This window comes from Malania oleifera, chromosome 3 (genome assembly GCF_029873635.1).
Source record: "Malania oleifera isolate guangnan ecotype guangnan chromosome 3, ASM2987363v1, whole genome shotgun sequence".
In the NCBI taxonomy this organism is placed as follows: domain Eukaryota; kingdom Viridiplantae; phylum Streptophyta; class Magnoliopsida; order Santalales; family Ximeniaceae; genus Malania; species Malania oleifera.
Genome location: NC_080419.1, coordinates 74,450,676 through 74,475,943, shown reverse-complemented (window position 1 = coordinate 74,475,943; position 25,268 = coordinate 74,450,676). Strand labels below are relative to the sequence as shown.

Genomic DNA, 25,268 nt, shown 5'->3' with positions numbered 1-25,268 from the left:
GCAGGTCGTTACAGTAAATACAAGAGTTTATACAGTCAGATTAACATGAATGAACTACTAGAAAACCTACATAGAGTTACAATTGCTAGATTATTCATATAAAGAGAAACTACACATAAATAACCTATTATACAACTTAAGTGTGTAACTCCTAGGTTATATGCAAGTATGTAAAGGGTATCAGTCAGTGTTAATCATGACTTAATCATCCATATTCAAACAAATTTTTTCAATGTAATTTATCATCCCCCCCTCAACTAAAGTGGAACATTGTCCTCAATGTGAAAGCATAGGAGAAATAGAAAAGATGTACACGGGGGAAGTGGAGCGTGCTTAGGTTGAGAAATAAGGGGAAATAAAAACTGAAACTAAGGAAAAATGTACTTGAAAATTAACTAAAAATAAAAGACGGTAAAACAAAATGAAAATAAAGGAAAGAAAAACATCACAATCTGTCTGGCAGAGGCTCTAGAGGAATTTCATCTAGTGAGTGCAGGTCTATAAATTGAACCGACAAGTCTCCAAATTTGAGTCACCACAATGAATTAGTCTTGTTACCTGCACAAAATTTAGCCTCAAATAAATTGATATGTTCTAAGGTACTAGACAAAACATGTACATACTGCCTTCCTTGTTTTAACAAGAAAGGATCTTTATTTAGTATATTTTCCAGGAAAGTCACTTCTTTAAGAACCGGTCTTTGAGGCAAAGTTGTTAGAGTAGTTACCTTTGGTTCTTCAGAAACATCAACATCAAAAATTTTACCTGGTTCTTTGAAAATTAAACTCTCACTAATTTGATCACCCTCTTTATCAAGTGTACCCATCACCTTACCACTGTGGGGATTTTTTTTAGCATTGCGCTCCTTGACATTTAGTCCAGTAGGGAATAATGGTTCCACGACTGTCAATCTCTGAGGGTAAGGTACCACAGGTTGGTATTCCTTACTAGTATCGCTCTCCATGTTAATTGACTTCTTTAATTCTGGGCTTGCTCCCTCTTATTTTTCTTTGACCTCATCTATCTCAGTTGTAACTTCAGGTGTCGGGACAACTGTTGGTCTGTCAATGAGTATCTCAGTTTGGGGAACTTCTTTTCCACTTCTTGAAGTAATAATGGATTTCGCTATCATAAGAGAAATATTATGTATTTGTTGCTGTTGGTGCTGGTATTCTTGAGGATTAGGCCGAGGTTCTATCGGAAATTCCCCTTTTTCTAAGATATTCAAATGCGTGCTCATCTCATTAATGGTGTCCCGAAATTCATTTATGGCCTGAGTGTACTGATTTTTAGTTGTGACTTGAATTTGCATGAACTGTTGAAAGACATCCTCAAGAGACTTTTCTGGTGGAGCAGGTGTTGCATTAAATTGAAATCCTGAAGGTGCATAGCTTTGAGAGATCTATTATGGATGATACTGAGGTTGAAAGGTACCTTGGCGATATGACAACTAATAAGGGGGTGCATAGGACTGGGAAGGTCGATTCCAAAGTTGCTCCGTACTATTTTCCTTTTCCATTTACATAACCTCCACTCTTTTGGTAAGTTCAACCAGATGTGCTTCAACACAAAAATCATCTTTCAGTTCATTCCACTCTCCACCATGTATTGCTCTCAATGGTTGAGTTACAATCGGTTTTCTGTCAATCCTAGTGTTCCACTACTGAGTATAGTTAGCTAAATGATCTAGAAAATCCAATGCTTCATTAGGTTCTTTGTCGAAGAAATATCTTGAACACATAGTATGAACGAACTGCTTCAGTTCAGGAGTCAATGCAGTGTAGAAATAGTTGACCATGTGCCATGATTCAAATCCATGGTGAGGACACATGTTAACCAGACCTCTAAATCTCTCCCAGCTTTCATGAAATGTCTCATCAACTCTTTGCATGAATCGATTGATCTGTTCCTACAAAAATTGAGTTCTCTATAAAGGAAAAAAATTATTTAGAAATTCGTTTTGCATATCAGCTCAACTAGAGATAGAATTAGACCTAAGAGAATTAAACCACGTCTTAACCTTGTCTTTCAATGAAAAAGGAAATAGACATAATCTAATTGCCTGATTAGTAGCAGCCCCGTCTATTAATGTAACACATGCAAACTCAAATTCAATTAAATGTTGATACATATTTTCACACTCCATCCCATAAAATTGAAGTATCACATATATCATTCTAGGCTTAATGTTAAAGTTCTATGTATTCTTAGGTAATATGGTGCAAGATGGTTGTGTGTTTCATGTAGGCTTCAAAAAATCAATAAGCGTGCGTGGTGCAGGTGCAGCCATATATTTTTTTTTTTCAAAACTCAATTTTTTTCTTTTTTTTTTCTTTTTTTTTTTATGAAAAAAATTAAAATAATGAGAAAAACACTAGTTTGGAACTAAAACTGACATTTTCCGGCAACGACGCTAAAAACTTGACTCACTCTAAAAATGAGCAGCTCAGAAGCTATTCCAAGTATAGGAGTTCAGTCATGTAATACTTAGCCCAAAGACCAGATCGTCTCTTTAGAGAATGCATTTTAATTTCAAACTCGTGTAATTCTAAAAGAAATTAAGAAAATAAAAATTTACTGAACATAGGTTAGATTCAGTTTCTTGGGATTTTTGAGGTTTTTGCAATATAATTTAAATTCTAACTAAAAATTAAATATGTATGAAATAACTTAAATAAATACCAGAGTCAATGTCAGAATAATGAAAGAACTAAACCCTACAATCATTTAACTAAATAAAAATATTAACTTTAAACGTAAACTCAAGCAAGAATACACTCTAAATAAAAACACTAACTTTAATAATAAAAACACCCAAAGAAAATAATTAAATCCCTATAAAAACTTTCAATAAGAAGACAAATTGAAATAAACAATAATAATGCTCAAACAAGAATTTAAATGCGAGAGAGAGAGAGAGAGAGAGAGAGAGAGAGAGAGAGAGAGAGATTTAAACAGAAATTTATCTAGTAAAAAGAAAATTCTTAAATTAAACAAATTATTTTTAAACAAAAATTAATCTAAACTTTGAATAAATTAAAAACTTAACAATAAAATTAATTTTAACAAAGTTGAGTTCAAAGAAAGAGAGAGATGAGAGAGTAAGGGAGAAGAGAGAAGGGAGAGGAGAAATAGCTGAAAATCTGAGAGAGGTCGAGAGTCTTCTGTTGTCCTGCGCACTACTGCCTCCCGCTGCTCCCTTTTCCCTCATAAATTCTCATCCTCCATAAAATATCCTATTCTCCTTATAATATTTTGCCCAAACCGTGTCTCCTCTTGAGATAGGCGCATGGGCCATTTTTTTGGTGGCTAAAGACTCATTTTTTTCCTTGAGCACTGCACACGACCCAATACAATAATTTCACTTTCAAGCCCAATTTTTGACTCAGTAAACATTCGAATTAGCAAAAGACTATTTCACAATGAATTGTAGATTTCTTAGTAAGTTTTCCAATGCCACTTGAATCACACCAATCCAATGTCTGATGAAAGAGTTATGATTACAATACCGAAATATATTCAGGCTGTCTCCTAGCGAATTTCGAACTTGGATTGTTGCCCACTTTTCATTGCATGACATGAATTCATGTGCATGAAACCCACATAGTCTTCTCACATGGCACCCGGTTCTCTTTTATGTCTCCTTTAATTTCAAAAATTATCACATTGCATAGCACGTATTCTTCAATGTTAACACACGCACACGACTTCAAACAACTACGTGCATGGCTCGTCATTTGCAGGAATGTGGCTCACAGTCCAGTGTTCGATATTTGGCTTCATGCACATGACCTTGATTTGAACTCTAGCTCACGTACACGCACGTACATTTTTAATCTCGCATTTAAAGTCCAAAAATTATCTTGCAATAATAAGTTACCAAAAATTCGTAAATTATCGAGTAATGATCCAAATATTGTAATTCAAGCTCAATGTTAAATTATTGAACATAATTAAGCATTTAATTAAAAATATAATCCTTAATGCTTGATTTTAAACACCTAATTATGTAATTTAGACTCGTAATCACCGTTATTATTATTATTATTGTAATTTTTTGTAATAAAATAAAAATTTAGGTCACAGTCTGACATTTGTGTGTCTAAAATAGCATTTGAGAAGTGTTTGAAATTAGAACCATATTTTAAAATATTTTAGAGATAAGCTACATTCTTTGTTCCTAAACATTGGGTTTACTGCAAATGGGATACGAGTGCAAATAATGGGAAGATTGTTCTAATAAAGAAAGAAAAATTAGAAGCCAAATTGGGTGGCCTTAGAATGCAAATGATTTGACACTATAATTTCACTTCTATACTAGCATGTCGTGGTTTGGGAAATTATCATTGACCTAAAATTAGTTCTGGAAGAAATTTCGACAATTAACTTCTTCCTAAAGTGAGATAAGTTCAAAATTAATTTATATCTCCAACAATGTGATTTCTAATTAACCAAGTGGTTGATGGCTATTAAAAAAAAAAACACTCTAAATCATAAGATCACTTTTAATTGAAAGCTATGTTTAAAAGACATGTGTAAGCTTAGAAAATTATTTTTTTTAATAATTATGATAGGAAATTTAGGGGTTGTGTGTAAATTGAATAGAGATGGGGCGGATGGAGATTAGGTGAAATTTTTTATTTGAAAAATTGTTACCACAAAGATGATACTATTAATATTGTGAAACGATAGGGTTTAAATGGGATGGAAAGAAGGCATATTGCAAGAAATAATGTTTGCAAATTGAAGGCAGATATTATACATTTTAAAGAATTTAAATTTATTTTGTTAGTAAGGCTATTATTGGTGATATTTAAGATTCTTTTGGTGTGGAGTGGATTTTTTTTGTCAAGCCAAAGGTACCATAGGGGAGTATTATTTTCTAATGATGAGTAAAGATGTCATTGATTAGGCTGATGATTAATGAATAATGACTAATATCCCATTTCATGTTTTTTTTTTTTTTAAATTGACTTGATAATTGTGAATATATTTATCTATTTTGGCAATCTATGGGATAAATGGTAATGCATGTTATTGGTGACATTTATTTGGAAAATCATTATCTAAAGGTCGAACAAATAGCCTACTGAGAATTTTATCAGATCATTGTTCTATATTAATGGATGGAAAAGGTAGTAGCCAATGTGAGGGCCCTTTTTGGTTTGATAATATAATGGTTGAAAGAAGCAACTTCCAAGATCTCATGAGAAAATTTTGGGGATCATCTCTTTGGTAGGGTAATCCTAGTTGTACACTTGGGAATAAGCTAAAGGAGAGTAACAAATATGAAAGATGGAAGTTCTTGTTTGATTTGAACATAGTAAAGAAAGTCATTCCAGAAATGTTATTTGATCTTGATCAAAAGTAAGTGGAGATTGGGCTATGAGTGGGAACAAACAATTTGTAGAATGAATGGAAAATCTAGTTTGAATACTTAAATTTGGACATGAACCAGTTGAGGCTAATATGAAGCAAAGGGGGTTGTCCTTGGGATTGTTTTATATTCTGAACTAGTGACCAACCCTGTAGAACCACTGGCTGGTCGAACCAGTTGGACCAGTGAATTAAACTGGTAGTTGGGTTAGTGATATTAAGGTTATATATATATAGAATGATGAAATTGATGACGATGATGTGGTGATTGTTACTATAAAAAGCCAAACAAGTATTAAAAAAATAATAAGAGAAGATTTGATTAATTCATAAATATTGAGGAAGAGAGAAAGAGGTTTTAATTCAATTTAGAATTAATTTAAGGTAAAAGGGTTCAAAATTTGACTAGATCTATAAAATTTGATCAAATTTAGAATTTGATTATATTTCTATATATGGTTGTCAAATAGGAATTTGGGATGATGTGAATCAAAAGAGGCTAATACAAAGGAACAAAAGGTTATGTCAGTGTTAGATTTTGGAGGACTGAAAATGCGAATTAAAGTTGTTGAGTGTTGGTTTTGTAGCAAGGGGTATAAAAGCATGATATCGATTAAATCCATCTGTTAGTGTTAGCTACCAATTTTGTTTGGATTATTTATGAGTTCTAACTCAAACTTGTTGGGTTGACGCTGAATTTTATTTGAGGTTATATTCAACAAATTTTGAGGTTGAAATTTTTATAAGGAGGAGAGAATGTAGTAATCAAAAAATAAAATAAAAATAAAAAATAAAAAATAAAAAATAAAAATAAATAAAAATAAAATAAAATATTAATTAATTAATATTATTAATTTAACAATATAATATAATATATATATATATATATATATATATATATGAAATGTTATCTTTTTGAGGAAGATAACATTTCCTCAGGAAAGAAGATACAGAGAGGCTCTTTGTCTCTCTCTTCCGCCCGTCTCCTTCTCTCTTCAATTTCTTATTCGATTTTTGGCTGATTGAAAAACTGAAAATACCCCTTGGTTCTATTCTCGGCCACCAACATTTTAACTGAAATGAGTTCGTGATTATGGTGTCATAGGCACCACTCCTGGGATAAGGTAAACTCTCTCTCTCTCTCTCTCTCTCTCTCTCTCCTGAATTTTTATAAAATCTTTAGCCAAATTGACGATCAGACACCACCACAGGGAGGCTTCGATCCTTAGCAAGTTAATTAGAGTAGATTTTAGGTTTGGACTTCCTAGGTACCACTCCAAGGCTAAGGTAAGGGAAATAAATTATGTCAGGAATTTTTATTATTTAACTGATTAAATTGTAATATGATATTACATGAATTATATACACATTTTTCTGAATATTATGGCATATGGAAATTGGATTTTGGACTATTATTGTTATGAGTTAATTAAATTGGTGTTTGTGAGTCTAGAGATTTTATAATAATTGTTATTTTAAAGTTGAACCGACTGAATTAAAGTATTTGTTTTCTAAATTATTGTAGTAGATTTTCTAAATGATTTGACCGATTGAAATTATTGGTTTGATATATTATACGTATTTTTGTGAAGAATTGAAGTGAGTGGGGTTGGTTTTCTCTGTTTTTCCTTTAAATACATATTTTTGAGTTAAATAAATGGTGGAGACAATTAAACCGATATTTTTCATAAAACATATATTGGGTATAAAATGACCTATTTCCTAATAGTTTATATAATTATAATTATTGAATAAATCGTGTGACATAAGATTTAATTATATTTTACTGCAAAATTGAATTTGAGTATTTTTGTGGTATTATCGTGAAAATGTGATTTGGACTATTTGATGGAAATATTAGAAATGTGGTGGACTTTGTGAAATGAGATATGACGACTGAGATTCGAGTTTGATATGACGATTGAGTGCCGAGTTTGATATGACGGATATATTAGCCCCACACTGAAAATAATTTATTCCATTTTTCTATGAAGTGTCTCACCCCAATAAATATTTCAACAATTTAGAAAATCGAGGGAGCCGAGCTTAGGGAGCTCCGGGCAGGACTAGTTAGTTTTTGGGTTAAAGTAAGTGTTGATGAAACACTGATATGCATTGTATATAGATATGTTTTGCGTACCTTGGGCTGTATTATAGTTTGGTTTTGGAAAGTTACTTATGTAGTTATGATGGTATTAGTACTCTGGTAATGAATATTGAGGTCTTTCGCTGTGTAATTATTTGGTATCAGAGATTTAAATTAAAATAACACTCTTGACCCCACCTTTTGGGTTCGGGGCATTACAAGAGGTATCAGAGATTTATTTAGAATAACACTCCGGACCCCAGTTTCGGGTTCGGGGTGTTACAATGGTACTTGTTTTCTAACTAGTTCAGGAACATCCTTAGCAAGTAATTGGTTTGGTGTATTAGTTGCCTATGGTGCGAGGGACTCAGATGAAGATGGAGCCACAAATTCAGTTTTTGGGTGTGCATCACCACCTTGGTCCAAAGTTATACCACTCAAATTCAATTCACCCACTTCTTGATTGGTCGAACCAAGTTGTGAGTGTTCATCACCACTAGTATATATCCAAATTTATACCACTTGTATCCAAGTTACCCACATCATGGTTACCATGTTTAGGGAGTGTCCTTTCTTTAGAAATGTGAACATCATAGTCTAGAGTTTGAGATTCCTCAACATCATAGTCTAGAGTCTGAAGTTCCTATTGGTACTCCCCCTGAAGTTTAGGCTCAGAGGAAAAATACATGGAGTCTTCATGAAAAACAACATCCAAAATAATAAAAATTCTTTGAGTTGGAGGATGATAGCATCGGTACCCCTTTTGATGAGTAGTGTACCCAAGAAAGACGCATCACAATGCTTTAGGTGATAACTTGTCACGCTAATGCTTATGAAGTTGTGCGAATGCTACACAACCAAAGACATGAGGAGGTAAGTTTGGGATAGTTGGGGCAACAATCACTTCAGAGAGAGCTTGGGATGGTGTCTAGAAATCAATAGTGCTCTAGGGTACTTGATTGATCAAATATGTTGCAGAAGCAAGTGCTTCAGCCCAAGATAATACATTTGAGCTTCTATCAATAAAGCACAGACAACCTCCAATAAGTGACGAATTTTTCAGCTACCCCATTTTGTTGGGGTGTATAAAAACAAGTAGTTTGATGAATACTTCTATGTGCTTCCAAATATTGCAGCAATTCAGAACTCAGATATTCTCCTCCATTGTCATTATAGAGGACCTCAACTTGTGCATTGTACTGGGTATGAACCATTTTATGAAACTTTTGAAATAAAAAGTTCACTTCCCCTTTAGGCTTTATCAAGCACACAAAGGTCATCCTTGTACAATCATAAAAAAAAGTAACAAACCAACATGATCCACCCGAAGTAGTGACTTTGGATGGACCCCAAACATCAAAACGTATAACCATAAAAGGAATTGAACTTTTATTCAAAGTTAATGGAAATGAAGCACGATGCCTCTTTGCAAGTTCACAAACATCACATTGGAAACTAGCAACATCAAATTTTGCAAATAAATTAGGAAATAATTTCTTGAGGTAACCAAAAGAAGTATGCCCTAGACGTCGATGCCATAACAAGATGTTAGATTTTTTATTTTCCCCATCAGAACCATCCACCTTCAAAGCTTGACCCAACTTGTCTAAACTCTTTGAAACCAAGTCCAGGTAATACAACTTTCCCCCCCCCCCCTAACATCACAACCAATTGTCTGCCACATTCAGATGTCCTTAAACACAAAAAATTCAGGCCAAAAAATTACAACACAAAATAAGGCAGTGGTTATTTGGGAAACCGACAAAAGATTATAGTTCAAAGATGGAACACTTAAAATAGAATCTAAATTCAAAGTATCAGTTAGGGGCATGGATCCTTACCCAATAACTGGGGTTAAAGTACCACTGGCAGTGGAAATAGGCATTTGTGAAGATAGTTTAAGGATTGAGACCTATCTAGAATCAAATGTCATGACTTGATTTATAGCACTAGAATCAATTATCCATGCACGATTAGAATATTTAAAACCGTACCACCATTACTTGCAACTGCTGCCAATGTTGAGACCTTTTCAGCAACCTCATCCACTACCTTTTGTTTCGGCAATCGCAGCAGTAAAGCTCTTCTTGGGATTGCTCTTTCGTGGATCACAACTGTGATCCTACCATTATGGATACCCCACAAGTTCAAAGCATCGACTTTTGGAATGACTAGCTTGATCAGAATGAGTACATTTATAGGTGGATTTGTTGGTACCATTATTTGTCTTGTGATGGCTGCACTTTATTTTGTCCTGCTGGTTTTAAGGAGGCCGGTTTCAAGCCACCATGGCTGCAGCGTCAGATTTTTCAGGGTCTCCATTCATCGTTGCGCGTTGAACAAATTCATGGTGGACCAGTGTATGACATTTCTCAAAATTTCATCGCGGATTTGTTCAAATTCACCATATAATCTTGCAAGAAAAATATGCACCCTTTGTCACTAAATTGATTTTCGGTATGATTCAACATCTTTTTCACTCTCCATAATCACCTTACACGATGATCCAAATCACCAAAAAACTCGGTTACTTCTCCATAATATACAAAGACTACTTTGTCGTTTTGTTTGGCAAAGAAAGCTTTTTGATTTAAGGGAAAAATTTGTAACTTATGTGCTCCATCATAAAATGCTTTGGAAAGAGCTTTCCAAATATCACACGTAGTGGGTAAGTGAATGTATCACTTCATAATTTCTAGGGACATAGACATCGGCAACCATCACTTGACCTTTTGATTATTTGTGTACCACTTTTCATATTGATCATCCTTCTCGGTAGGTAGTTGTGAGTTACAAGGTCTTCACTTCTTTATAAAGCACCAATTTAGAGAAGGTAATCAGGTGACGGGTTTTTTGGCTCGTCAAGGCGAGTGAGGCAATACGAGGAGATATTTTGTAGGTGATGTGTTGCCAACTAAAGTGAAAGGTTTCATTCATTTGGATAAGATGAGTATTACAAGCCTTCGTCTTTAATTGACATCATTTGGTTTTCCTTTGATTTATGTTTTGCAGGTAATTGACATCGTTTCGCAGGTAATTTGTTTATGTTTGTTTTTGTTTGGTTTTGATTCCTTATAAGCATGTTTAGATTGTTTTAGTTGGATTATGGTACTAGTTTATTTTATTATTGGGTTTGATGCCTGTGATGGTTTTTATAGTTTATTTTTAAATCTCATGTGTCTTGTTTGTAGCCACGGTATTCCTCTGCCATAAGTGAGAGCTATCAATAAAATTAGGGTTTCGCTAAAAAAAAAAAAAAAAAACGTAGGTAGTTGTGAGTTTCCATGAATAAAAGAGAGTTTCTCATTCTTTGCAATATGCTTTTCCAAGAGTTGAGACCACACACACCGTAATTTGTCTCACTGAGTACAATCCCTAAGTTGAAGGGTGAACCTTCGGATTAAACAATGATAGGAGCAGATTTGTTCCTAGATGCTTTAGAATTTGACTTGCTCATGGTAAAGCGAGTAGGTTTCAAAGTTTTTCCGATGTGGCCTCAATAGAGGACACAATCAGAGAAAAAAAAAGAGAGTGGTACTTTAGTAACGGCTCTGATACCAATTTGAAAATTAAACGGAGTTTGAGAAGAATACTTGTTTTTTTTTCCCCAATGAATTTGTATAGTACATATAGAGATGAGTCAGCGGTATAGATCCTACAATCAAGCTATTGTTCCTATAATCAAGCTATTGTTCCTACAATCAAGTTGCACGTATACGTACTAGACAACTACATTGTCTCTAGAATAGAAAAGAAACCCAAAGTTAATGATAAGAATAGTTGGCTATCAACCCAATATTTCAACAGGGACCACCATATACTACATATATATATTACCCTTTTTTAAAAAATAAATTATTAATTTGCATATAATATTTTTTACATTTCATCTCATTGCATCCTATTAGGACAAACATTCAACAAACCAAATCTAACCCTAATGAAGCTTTTAATTACTTATAATTTTTTCTTAGTTATAATTTGTGTTGAGATAATTTATGAGATAGACACACTTAAATCTACTAAGGTTTTACAAAAAAAAAGTATAGAGTTTTCCTAAAATATCAAAAATCTAAAAATCAAAAATTGAATGAGGTCTATGAATATTTATAATCTATAGAAATAATTTACGTCTTATTTACCAAATTTCAAAAAATCAACATCTTTTTACCCCAATTTATATCATAATTATAGTAGCATAGGGTAAGTATGAATTTTATTGATGCTAACTTGTAGCACAAATCCTTCTAGTTTTATTGCCTAAAAATTTTAAATTATGGTATAATCTTTAAAATTTTAATTGTAACTTAGACAACGTTCTTAGTAGGGGCTTGAAATGACTCATATTATAAAAATTTGAGGATTAAATTATTACAACTCAAGCACGGGGAACAAAATTTAATGAAATTTTAGTAACATGTATATGTTACCATATTTAAAATAGTATAAATTTGAAATTCAGTGGGCAAGAGAATTAAAAAAAATGTTAAAGCAAACATTTCTATAAGAAACAAGGGCTATTTTTACACAAAGTAATGTGTGATTTTAGGCATGACACAACTCTAAGTATAGTAGAGGACCTATACATGTAGGCCCTATATAGGACCCCTATTTTTAGGTCTCATTGTGACCATCGTGTCATATACATATAATAATTGTTAATAGTACACAAGCTTTTGTCTTGTAATTGTGTTTGTGTTGTGTATGTGTATGTGTTTTTTTTTTTAATAATTTTTTTAAAATTTTATAATTGGTAATTAAGGTGGTTGGGACCTTTTGAATCCTTACTCTCTCTCTCTCTCTCTCTCTCTCTCTCTCTCTCTCTCTCTCTCTTGCGCATTACAAGTCTAATAAAAACAAATAAAACAAGGACCTACAAAACAAATATCACACAACAAAACAAACAAAAGATAAACAACATAAATCATAGACCAAAACCAACAGGAAATCAGCTAAACATACCTCTCCCATCTTTTCCAATTTATACAACCCATTGATAACTCTAGGGAGTTGACTACTATTTGTAAACAACCTATTCCTCCCCCTAGCACCGTGACGAGCCAAGATATGTGCTACTTTATTTCCTTCTCCATACCAATGCTTTATTGAAAAGTCTACTCCCTCCAATAAACCAATCAACTGCTCCCAAAAAATCCCATAAATACCACAAGGAGCACCTACTTGCTCTTATCTAATTTACAACAATCTCTGAATCACATTCAATATCAATACTAGTATGACCCAAATATTTGCAAATCTTTATTCCCTTCAACACAGCTCTCAATTCAGCTTCATTATTTGAATAAGAACCAAAATATTTTGAAAAACCAAACACAAAAGAACCTGTATGGTCTCTAAGGATGCCACCACCACCCGCTGGCCCTGGGTTCCCCAAACTGCTCCCGTTCAAATTTAGTTTCAACCTCCCTTGCCCCGATTTTAGCCTTCTCACACATTACATAGTTTTAATTCTTTTATTCATAATAAGCTCATCGTGCTTGTTGCAACTAGCATAGGATAATCCATGAGCATTTACATAGGATCGAATCGAACCCAATACCTCTTATAGTCTCTTGTTCAACCTTATTATTAGATTGCATCTTGATAATCCACTAATATAAGAGGTCTCTTTGGAGACATCCTCATGATTAGAGACATTGAAACTTCCATGTTGGGGTTTCGAGTTTGAATCTTAAGAGTGGGAAGTGGCATATGATAAGAGTTTGACTACCTTTTATTATATAATTCAAGTCAAGTGAAATCTCTAATACAAAAAATAAAAAATAAAAATCTATTGTATCATTCGACTCCTCTATTCCTCTTAACTTAACTAAGTCAATTAAAGAGCTAAAACCTTCACGACTAGAGTCCTAATATCTACCTACAAAAACATTCAATTTACCATATGAACAATCCTGAGGTTGCATTTGGAATAAACTTGTGTGGTTTTGGTGTGATTTAATTTCTAGGGATTTTTTTTTTTATTATTATGTTAGTTTTTACCCCTAAATTTTTTTTCCATGGTCACGTGTTTTCATTAACCTCGTGCGATCCATTTCCCGCAAGAAGTAGGAACAATCAAAGATTATAGATGAGTGCCCGATGATACCAACTACAATAGTTTTGAGAAACTGAATTGGAAAGGTTTTCTTAAATTCATAAATACGTGCAATTGGAATATTAATTAAAAACAACTAATATATATATATATATATATATATATATATAATAACAACAAAAAAGTTTTAAGTCCCATTGCGTGGGGTTGGTTATATAAATCTTTTTATTTTATTTTATCAATTTATGCAATCAAAAGCATTTTTTTTTTTTTTACTAATTTAAGAACTATTAAATCTTTACTTACAACATCATTTCATGTTATTTTAAGTTTATCCTTTTCTGACTAACTAACTTTTTTTTTTTTTGACTAGTGCACTACTTCATTTATATTTTAAATGCCCGAAGCATATAAGCCACCTCTCTCTTTCTTATTTTCTATAGTTACTGTAAACATGCTCATTTTTTTAATTTATCATTAAATATTATATTACTCATCTGCCTTACATTTACATTTCGATCAATTTTACTTTCTTGATCGTGTTATCTTTTAGTTGTCCAATAATATAACCTATAACCATGCTCGGTCTTACATATGCCCTATACAACATTATTTATATATATAGACACAATGCATATTTTGGAAAATTAATTTCAAATGTAGGTTTAAAATGACGACTTGTTCACGCCTAAAATTTCATTTGTAAAAAAAAGTTCATAAAATTTGGAGAGAGAGAGAAACCAAAGGCGCATGCTGAAAGCTTCATAATTCTGTTTTTTCCATTGACCCACAAATGCTTCCCATAGCTCCTCTCTTTTTTTCAAGGCATGACATGTTTCTCTTTTCAAATTTCAACTCTCTCTCTCTCTCTCTCTGCATTAGTTCTAAATATTTTTTCTTTCTACATACTCAAAGTCTTTTTAAAATATACTTTTTTTTTTTTTTTTTTTCTGTAAGATGAAATTTAGAAAGTGCAGAAAATTTTTGGTGCAGTGGTGGTGAAATGATGAGTCGCTGTATAGATTACATGCTAATTTGGAGCTTGTTTTGCACTCTCAAATTCACTTTTGTTTTTGAGTGATGACCAAGCTTTGAACACATTATGATGACATGGGTACTCACAGTTGCACACTATTAATTGTCTGGTCCATTTTTATTTACCTTTTTTTTTTTCTCTTCAATTATCTTTCTAAATATATTTTAAATTTATAAGTTTTTTTTTTATAATTACAATATTTAAGAGTCATAGGCATATAACTATTTCAGTAAGTTTTTTTTTTTTAAATTTTATTTAAACAAATCTTTATAATTTTTTATTATCTGTGAAAAATAATAGATTAAAAATGTGAGATATGTGCGTGAACTAAAAATAAAATACCATTTGATAATTACTTTGGCATTCAAGAATGTTAGATAACATGATAGATTTCTAGTTAAATGCGTATATTTAAATCTGAAAAATTAGAATATAAGTGATTTCTAGCAAGCTAATAAATATATGTATAAAAATATTAAATTTATTATTTCATATCAACAAAAATTTAACGTACTGGATCCAAATATTTCTGATATGCTCTTCTAATCGTTATTAACTCATAAGAAAAACTATGCGGCATTGAATGTCACCAAAATCTAAGCAAAAAAGGTAGAATTAATGCTATTTTGTCCCTATCATGTTGTAAATTATAATTGAAATGATGTCATTAAGGAAGTTAAGTAGAGTCAAAATTGATGTTGTTCTCTAAAATTAATTTATACATTTAATTAACTCGACATCATTATGAATACATATAGCATGGAAGCATCGTTCACTCACTACGGGACAAATTTAATATTTATGCCCAATTATTCTTATTGTGCTTTGATCTTATGTACTAATTTGCCCTTTAAATTAGTTTATTAATTATCATTAGTAAGTCACTCATTTTTATGACATATTTTAATATTATTTTGAATAATAAATAAATAAATTTATTTAGTTTGTGAGAAAAACTCGCTCACTAATAGAATGTTCACATCTGAAATAACGAGATCGATGATAAATTAAAAAAATATATTATTAATTATAGCTACTGCTAATCAAAGAAAAAATAAAAAATCATGTGGTATATTAAATTTTTTGTCTTATTCATACATATAATAGTTGAATAATAAAGTAATATTTTATTTTTTTAATGACATCAATGAAATAGCTTGTTATGTTTTTTATTTTACCCAAAAAATTAGAAGAAGAAAAGGATAGGAAATAGTGGATGACATTTGGTTCACGCGCTTAGGACGAGAATGGGCACTGCATTTGCATTTCCATATTAGCCGCAGACAGAATAGAAAGTCAGGGTCTGAACTGTCCAAAGTGCAACAACCAGTGCAAGAAAAGCAGCTGGCAGCAGCACTAGCAACAGCAAATTATTATGTGAAACCAATAAAATGTTCCATTCTGTCTGGGATTTGGGGTTTCACTTTTCTATTTCTTTACCTCTAGCTCTTCCCCTCACACCCCCCCCCCCCTCTCTTTTATTATATATCATCTCCCTTTCATTTCACAGCATGAAGTTATGAACCCAAACTCCCACTTACAGTAGTTACATCCCCTCTCACTTCACCAGGGCTGAAACTTTCAGATGAGTGAGAGAGAGAGAGAAGGAAAATTTGTGTTGAGACACACGGAGAGTTTGAAATTAAAATGGGGTTGTGCTGGTCATTTTCGTGGATGAATTGATGTAAACGTTTTTCCAGCTTCTTTGTCTGTTGGATGTTGATTGTACTGTTTCTATTCAACGGCTACCTAGCTAGGAGTTTGGAAGATTAAGATTGATCATAAATTACAAGGTCATGCACTGTACGACCCAATTCATCGGAAGGTCGTTTCGTTAAACATACACATAGCAAGGAGCAGTAGTACTGTTTTAGAGATCGATCGAGGTGAAGCCATGATGGCTGTGAGTTCGGCCTGCAAGGATGGGAAGATGGGACTGGACAACGGAAAGTATGTGCGGTATACCCCCGAGCAGGTCGATGCACTTGAAAGGCTCTACCATGAGTGCCCCAAGCCCAGCAGCCTTCGCCGCCAGCAGCTCATCAGGGAGTGTCCTATTCTTTCCAATATCGAACCCAAGCAGATCAAAGTTTGGTTTCAGAACCGAAGGTATATATATACATATCCATATACATGTGTGTTTGATTTCATGTATGTATCAGGGCAATATATTGTGAGTGATTTGGTTTGAATGAAAGTTTTTGCAAGAGAATATGTGGTAATTGTTCATGATTTCGGAATTCTGGCTGGTTAATTTTAATTCTTTTATTTTCTGATTAGAGGTTTTTGTGATTGCTTTGTTTATACAGATGTAGGGAGAAGCAAAGGAAAGAGGCGTCGCGCCTGCAGGCGGTGAACCGGAAGCTTACAGCCATGAATAAACTTTTGATGGAGGAGAATGATAGGTTGCAGAAGCAGGTGTCTCAGCTGGTTTATGAGAACAGTTTCTTTCGCCAACAAACTCAGAATGTAAGGAACTAGGCGCTTCCCATTTGTCTGTCATCTTCGTTTGGTTGTCTGGAAAATGGAAGAAGCCAGGGAGAAAAATGAAAAAAAAAAAAAATAAAGATTCGAACTTTTGAATTTTTTGTTTCATGTTGGATTTAATTGTTCCTAAAGCAGATCAGTTCAACTAATTAACTCAGTCCTGTTGTCATAACAGCTCGGTTAATGAGAGATTTAATTTTCTATACTTAGGTCTGAATTAACTTACAAGCGGAAACAAAGGATTAATCCTGCGTTTTATTTCCTTCATTATCCTACCTTTTTGTTATCTGGAAACAAACAGAATACTTTTGGGTTTTGAGAATTCTATTTTGCGCTGTGCAGCAGGCGACCCTTGCCACTACAGACACAAGTTGTGAATCAGTGGTGACGAGCGGCCAAAACCACTTGACAACGCCTCAGCATCCGCCAAGGGATGCCAGCCCTGCAGGGTTAGTGGAAAATTTGGTTCATATTTTGATCCGTTTCTAGGTTTTACCACATAGTTTCCAATAAATTATTAAGAACCTTGTTCTTTGTTCCATGTATTTATATATTTACGTATATATACATATATGGCTTCTGAGTTTGTGCTTTGTATGTTCTCTAGGCTCCTGTCCATTGCAGAGGAAACTCTAACAGAGTTTCTCTCAAAGGCCACTGGAACTGCTGTGGAGTGGGTCCAAATGCCTGGGATGAAGGTGACCTCTCTCTTTCATTTCATCTTATTAATGTTCAGTATTTTAGGAGATCTTATTCTATTCTTCCGAACAACTTTATGTGTATTCTTGGACATCTCATCTACTCTTCCCTTTCTTAGTTTTTCTACTTCCCTGGAAAGACTCAACTTTGATTTCTGGTTTTTATTTTATTTTTTAAATCATTCTGTCGATTTTTTGGATCAATAATTGAGTATTTTGTTTTTCTTGCTGTTCGTTGTTTGATCTGTGCAGCCTGGTCCGGATTCCATTGGAATCGTTGCTATTTCTCATGGTTGCCCTGGAGTGGCAGCACGTGCTTGCGGCCTTGTGGGTCTTGAACCTACAAGAGTAAAGTCCTTCCCTACCTCTTCCTATTCCTTATAGTGTTCCTTCCTTTTTTTCTTTCGGTCGCCGATCGGGAAGTAATAACAGATGAATTTGCATTCATCAGGCCGCAGAAATCCTCAAAGATCGGCCATCATGGTACCGTGATTGTCGAACAGTGGACGTCCTAAACGTGCTGTCCACCGGAAATGGTGGAACCATTGAATTGCTTTACATGCAGGTAGGCAGCAGTAGCTAGCTGCTCCTTAACTCTTATCAATGCATGTTTTGTGGAAACATTTAATTTAATCACAATTTCTTGGAAATTAAGCTTGACAAATACTTGATCAATGATCAGCTCTATGCGCCCACAACATTAGCCCCTGCTCGTGACTTCTGGTTGCTGCGGTACACTTCTGTTTTGGAGGACGGTAGCCTTGTAGTATGCGACTTCTCAACTCTCTCATGCAATGCAAATTAATTAAAGCATCATTGAATTTTTCAGAGACCTTAAAACTGTATATGTTAATTTATGTCGTGTGGTTTAAATTTTAGGTATGTGAAAGATCACTGAACAACACACAGAACGGGCCGAGTATGCCGCCGGTGCAGCACTTTGTGAGAGCTGATATGCTGCCAAGTGGGTATCTGATAAGACCCTGTGAAGGGGGTGGATCCATTATTCATATAGTCGACCACATGGATTTAGAGGTATATATATAAATATATACACGAGTCTTGATTATTTTGCTCCGTGTAGTGAAACCCTAGCATGACAATTTTTACTGCATGTTTACTAAAATGGATCGACTATGTACAGCCATGGAGTGTACCGGAAGTGTTGCGCCCACTTTACGAGTCATCCACATTGCTTTCTCAGAAGACAACAATGGCGGTAAGTGTTAAGACTGTTAGTGCATGTGATCTCTCTTTGTATGAAAAGATATATGGAATTAATTTTACTCCATCATGACGTGTTGGTGTTTTTGATTCAGGCTTTGCGGCATTTAAGGCAGATTTCTCAGGAGGTCTCTCAGCCAACTGCTACCAGCTGGGGAAGAAGACCGGCAGCCCTCCGTGCCCTTGGCCAGAGATTAAGCAAGTAATGAAGCTAAATTTGTATAGCTTTCTTGCTGTCTATGTTTTGGTGTTTAAGATGGTAACACGTTTTATTGTATTTGTGTGTGAATGCAGGGGATTCAATGAAGCCGTAAATGGGTTTACGGATGAGGGTTGGTCCATGATGGAGACTGATGGCATTGACGATGTTACCCTTCTCGTGAATTCATCTCCTGCAAAAGTCATGGGAGTCAATTTCTCTTATCCCAATGGGTTTCCATCAATGAGCAGCGCAGTGTTGTGTGCCAAAGCTTCCATGCTTTTACAGGTATGCATATTGCAATAAGAAATTAAAACTGCAAACATCCATTAAGAGAATGCAACATTTTTTTTTAAAAAAAAATCTGAATATTATAATTATAGACGAAATAGAAATGTACAAAATCACTGGGCAAGGAAAGGGAGAATTAACTCCCACACAAGGATCCGCAAAGCGGACAATCAGAAAGTCCAACACGGCTCTTACGGTGCCGCTGGTATGCTAGTTTTGAGCATGACGCATGCAAATAACATATTGGTTTTTATAACTCTATAACTAGGCAAACTTTTGGGCCAACAAAGGTATCAAAATTGCCAAGAAAAATTGCTTTAAACCCTTTTTTTTTTTTTTTCTGTTTTAAAATAAATTTTAAGATGCATGCTAAAGTCATGCTTTGAAATGCGGTATAGGGAATCACATGCTGAGAATTCTTATTCATTAGAATACAATTTCATTTTCATGGGAATTTATATTATAAAAAAAATAAAGATATTTTGTGGGAATTGTATATTTTAACAATTTCAGAATAAATCAAACATGGGTATGAAGATTGATCGAACATAAGTGTCATGGAACCTAACACACATTTTCTGAGGATATTGAGCATATCAATTTTGAGTTTTAAATTTAAATTTATGCGAATTTTAAAAAATTAATGTAATTTTAGATTATGTTTGGTCCAAATCCACATTTATGGTTCAAATTGCATATTCCCAAACCTAGGGTTAGGCTCTTTGAAATTTGAAAGCCATCAAAAAAGAAAAAAAAGGAGAAGAACAAATAATCCATATTTTCATATTTTGTTATCAAAAGAAAGTGAGCAAATGAAATATATGAGCAAATTTAATTTTACACAAATGGAAATTACATTTGGACTTCCTTGACTTTTAACTATATTAGAACAAAATTTAAAAAATTATATATATATTTTTTCTTTTTCTCAAAAAAAAAAACACATAAAATCCTTGATGTAAACGGACTTTTTTTTTTCTTTTGAAAGAGCCAGAAGTCACCCATATAGCGGTCTCATCCTAAATTTATTAATAACCATCACTTATGGCAGTTGAATACCATAAAAACAAAAGACACTTGAGGTTTGCATAATAACTAATATAATGTCTCGTGTATCAAACTAAATAAAAGAAGAAAACAAACATATACCAATGGACGCTTAAAGCCTCTCTTTTTTGGGTTGAATCGTCGGTGTAAGCCTTTTTGTTCTTGCAGAACGTGCCGCCTGCAATACTTCTGAGATTCTTGCGGGAGCACCGGTTAGAATGGGCAGATAGCAGCATTGATGCTTACTCAGCTGCTGCTGTTAAAGCTGGTCCCTGTGCCTTGCCAGGACCTCGAACTGGGGGTTTTGGGGGTCAAGTTATTCTTCCACTTGCTCAGACAATTGAACATGAAGAGGTAAATTAAGTTATCACAAAATTTACAGTTTTCAGCAACATCAGTTCTTTCCCTACTTTTGGCTTTACATTATATTATGGAAATTTACTTTTCCTATGTGCTGTTCAAATAATTCTCTGCTTTGTTTTTAATGAGAGTTCGATAATTAAAACAGTTCATGGAAGTTGTTAAGCTGGAAAACATTGGCCATTATCAGGAAGACATGTTTATGCCCGCAGACATCTTCCTCTTGCAGGTCAGTATCATTTTTCTCTATTTTAAGTTCATACATTCACTCTGTTTGTGACTTTCCTGCACTTAATATGTGATAGGCATCTCATTCCGTAGACATAAGTTTGAATGCCCCCATTCTAAAGTAATTCAGTTTAACAAAATATTTTGAGTTCCCATGCTTCTTATTAAGGATCCCCCTTCTGGTAATAGCCTCTTGTTCGTGTCAGTCACTGCCTCACCCAGAATAAACCCAAAAGATTACATGACAATCCCACTGATGGTGCTGTATTTTAGAACCTAAATTAAAGTGATTCACCATCAGGAAATAGTCCTGGGATAAGATCCAGCCTATGTTTTCATTTTCGAATATTCCCTTTTTGTTTGCACTTGCATAATCTCAGGTTAAATCTTGTGTGTTATTTTTTGTTAGGTATAGAAGACTTGAAAAGTAAATAGTTGAATATCGGTCTAAATGATGCTAAGATGCTTCAACTCTTTTTAGTTATGAAGTTAAGGCCTTATCATTTGCTCAGAATAAAATATTTGAAAAGTAAATAGTTGAATTTTCGATCTAATTGATGCTAACATCTTTTAACTCTTTTTATTTATTAAGTTAAGGCCTCATTATTTTAGACATCTGTTATATGCTCACATAATACCATGCATATTGTTTCCAATGTCATCTATATATAATTTTGAAATTTTAGTTAGGTGACTGAAACAAATAAAACTATATTCAAAACTTATGCTTAAAATTCCTGCTCGGTATTGATTCTCCAGCTTTGTAATGGAGTGGACGAGAATGCTATTGGGGCATGCGCAGAACTTATATTTGCCCCAATTGATGCCTCTTTCTCGGATGAAGCGCCTCTGCTACCTTCCGGTTTTCGCATCATTCCTCTTGATTCTAAGGCGGTGAGGGTTTATTTTGCATGATGCGATCTAACACTTGGATATTCTATTGAATTTGTGTCTCTTTGTTAGCCATTTCTTTAATTTCCAAGCTACACTGATCCAGGATGGCTCGAGTCCAAATCGTACGCTTGACCTTGCATCTGCTCTTGAGGTTGGTTCAGCTGTTAACAAAGCATCTGGTGATCATGCTGCGCACCGTGGGAGCGTAAAATCTGTGATGACTATCGCATTTCAATTTGCATTTGAGATTCACCTTCAAGAAAATGTAGCATCAATGGCACGGCAGTATGTCCGCAGCATCATTTCATCTGTGCAGAGGGTGGCATTGGCACTTTCTCCTTCTCCTTTCGGCTCACAACCCAGTTTTCGGCCACCACCAGGCACTCCGGAAGCACATACACTCGCACGGTGGATCTGTCAAAGCTACAGGTTTGTCACTTAAATCTTCTATGATGCATATTAGTGCCCTAAAATATAGAGTTTTACATCCCTGGTAACTATAATATTTTATTCTGGATTGTGGAATCCATGTACTATAATGTATAACTCTACTGAGAACACATTTCTGTATAATTATATTTAGAGAAGAAAACAAGCATAAACTTGTACAATATGTATGCTGGCCTCAATCACAACGAAGAAGATGATGTTCAGTATTTTGCAAACCATTTCATGGTTTATCTCTGGGAATTTAACCCGGTTGAATAAGAAAGTTAAAAACCTGTCGGGAAGAATTTGAATATAATTTCTATATGAACAATGGTTCATTTCTAATACCTTGACCTCTGGACCGGCATGCAGTAACCGGCACCTTCCACTTTGGAATCAAATTCATTAAAATTTCTCAACATTGGAAACTTCAAATCGTGTGATATGATTTTTCTCGTCTTAAGAAACTCAATATTTTTCTACCGTTATATATGGAAGCCATTAGTTTGATTTGTGAGCAGCACCCTGCACAACTTGCTAAGCTTTGGTTGAAAACCTGAGGGATAAGAAGAAGGAAACTTACTCCCAGAATTTCTTTCAGTCATCATATATATCATTAATTTGGCTTCTTTCTGCAGGTGCTACTTAGGGATGGAGTTAGTAAAACCCAGCGGTGAAGGAAGTGACTCCATCCTCAAAACACTTTGGCATCACTCAGATGCAGTTATGTGCTGTTCTTTGAAGGTATTTGTTGAATGCTTCATTTCTATTGAGGAAAAAAAGAAAAAAAAGAAAGCGAAATTCTCTGCCTTTGACGACTTTCTTATGTTTGCTGACAAATGGTGGAGTATTTTTAGATTTTAAGAGCTAAGTTAAGGGCATGTCTGTCTGTTTGAATAAGGGATATACTTTTATTCCCCACTGTTAAAACAGAAACGAACTCCGACAATGGAAACATTGAAAAGTTGCATTGTTCTTTATAGTGACAATAGTTTCATACATATTAATTTGCAGTACACTAACTTACAAAATAAAACAGTAAAGGGAGGGTATTCACGAATGATAAGTTTAGTTTTTGTCCTTGGACACTATTTGCAGTAGCCCTCGTGTGATTCCAATTGTAGTGTTATATTCTATTATATTCAACTCATAATGAACTGCTTCATGACTTATGCAGGCATTGCCAGTTTTTACATTTGCAAATCAAGCAGGACTTGACATGCTGGAAACGACCTTGGTTGCACTTCAAGACATTGCTCTTGAAAAGATTTTTGATGACAACGGAAAAAAGACACTCTGCTCTGAGTTCCCACAGATCTTACAACAGGTTTAGTACTTCTGCATCCAAAAGCATGAAAGCTCACATTCGCCCACAAACTAGACACGCACTGCCTAAACATAAACACATATATCTGCATGGATAGTCACTAATTTTGAAGGTGGAATGTTTTGAATGGGAGGGGAAATGTGCTATTGAGATTGCGAACATGACCAGAAAAGAATATGTAAACCTGACATCGGAAAACATCTTTGCTGGAAATGTTCTTTCCAAATTTCTCAGTCCAGATGATGTGCTTTGTGGCTCTTTTAAGAACAATGTAACAATTGTGGCTTTTTGCTTTCAATCGATTGAAAATGTACGGCTGTCTTGTCGTGCCTCTCATTGGAAGACTCAGTTGGATAGGATGGCATCACTATTTTAAAATTTGACTAACCTTGCATGACGGGCCATCAAGTTGGCTTCACAGCCCTGCTGCCAATGAAGGGACCTTGTAGATCAAAGTCACCTGGTCAAATCAACCAACAGCACTATTTTGAGCGAGCATTCATAGTTACATTTTAGGAATTCCGTTAACTAGGGAGACAGCTGTCAGTGTTATCCTGGATCAACGCATTTCTTCTGATTTTTAGCACGTTGCAAGCTTGTGGATTCCAAACCAATTCTATTCCCCAGTAGTATGATGGCAGCACGGTGCATAATTGCTCTTTTCAGTGTCAACCTGAAGCACGCTTATTTTTACGGGCACTTCTCTTTTTTCTCTGTTTTATTTTTTTCCTTGGTATGCTTGACTGATCTGTTGGTTTAACTATTGGCAGGGTTTTGCATGCCTACAAGGTGGTATCTGCTTATCAAGCATGGGGAGGCCAGTTTCCTATGAGAGAGCAGTGGCGTGGAAGGTGTTGAATGAAGAAGACAATCCTCACTGCATATGCTTCATGTTTATCAACTGGTCTTTTGTTTGATCCTGTGAACACTACACGTATAGAATCCATAGAGTTAAAAAAAGGGGAAAAAAAAAAAAGAAAGAAAAGAAAAACTAGATGAGTAAAATCTCTTTTTATATATATATATATATATATATATAATTTTTGCCTTGCGGTATGGAAAAAACTATCCTGGTATGCATCATGCTGCTATGAGCAAGCTCCATCAAAGACAAGTAGGGCCCAATTTTTTGTTAGGCCATTCTGTATTTTTATTTACAGTTTATTTATGAGTTGCTTCTGTTCTGGCTGCTTTTTTTCCCCCCTCTTTTTCTATATTATTTGTTTCCGCTTTTCTTATTTGGTGGTCATACTACCAGCTGTTGTACATATCAAAACATATACCGCAGAGGTTGCTTCCATGAGGAACAACGTTTGGTTCAAGAAAACATAACAGGCTACCAGCAGCTTCCTTTATTCTGCTCATTAACTTTTTTGCCCTAGCTATTTGAGCTTGGTCTCTATCCCGATATCTGGCTCAATATATTCTGAAGTACTCTAATTCGGTGCTGGTAATTTGCACTTCTTTTCGATCTTGAAACAGTTTTATGCTTTCATTCTTTTACTTTAGTGTCTGTCTTTGGCTCACA

At 34.4% G+C, this 25,268-nt stretch overlaps 1 protein-coding gene across 1 annotated transcript; it reads left to right on the top strand.

Annotated features, from left to right (window-relative positions):
* Positions 1-15,969: 15,969 nt before the first annotated feature.
* LOC131150990 (homeobox-leucine zipper protein ATHB-8) lies at positions 15,970-24,932 on the top strand. The gene is made up of 18 exons (XM_058102125.1): positions 15,970-16,665; positions 16,866-17,025; positions 17,386-17,492; positions 17,651-17,741; positions 17,994-18,089; positions 18,193-18,306; positions 18,424-18,507; positions 18,621-18,776; positions 18,886-18,960; positions 19,061-19,167; positions 19,260-19,452; positions 20,671-20,856; positions 21,011-21,091; positions 21,850-21,984; positions 22,088-22,413; positions 23,052-23,157; positions 23,591-23,740; positions 24,511-24,932. Exons 1-18 carry the CDS (start codon positions 16,451-16,453, stop codon positions 24,655-24,657), a joined length of 2,529 nt encoding a protein of 842 aa, XP_057958108.1. The 5' UTR covers positions 15,970-16,450; the 3' UTR covers positions 24,658-24,932.
* Positions 24,933-25,268: the final 336 nt, after the last annotated feature.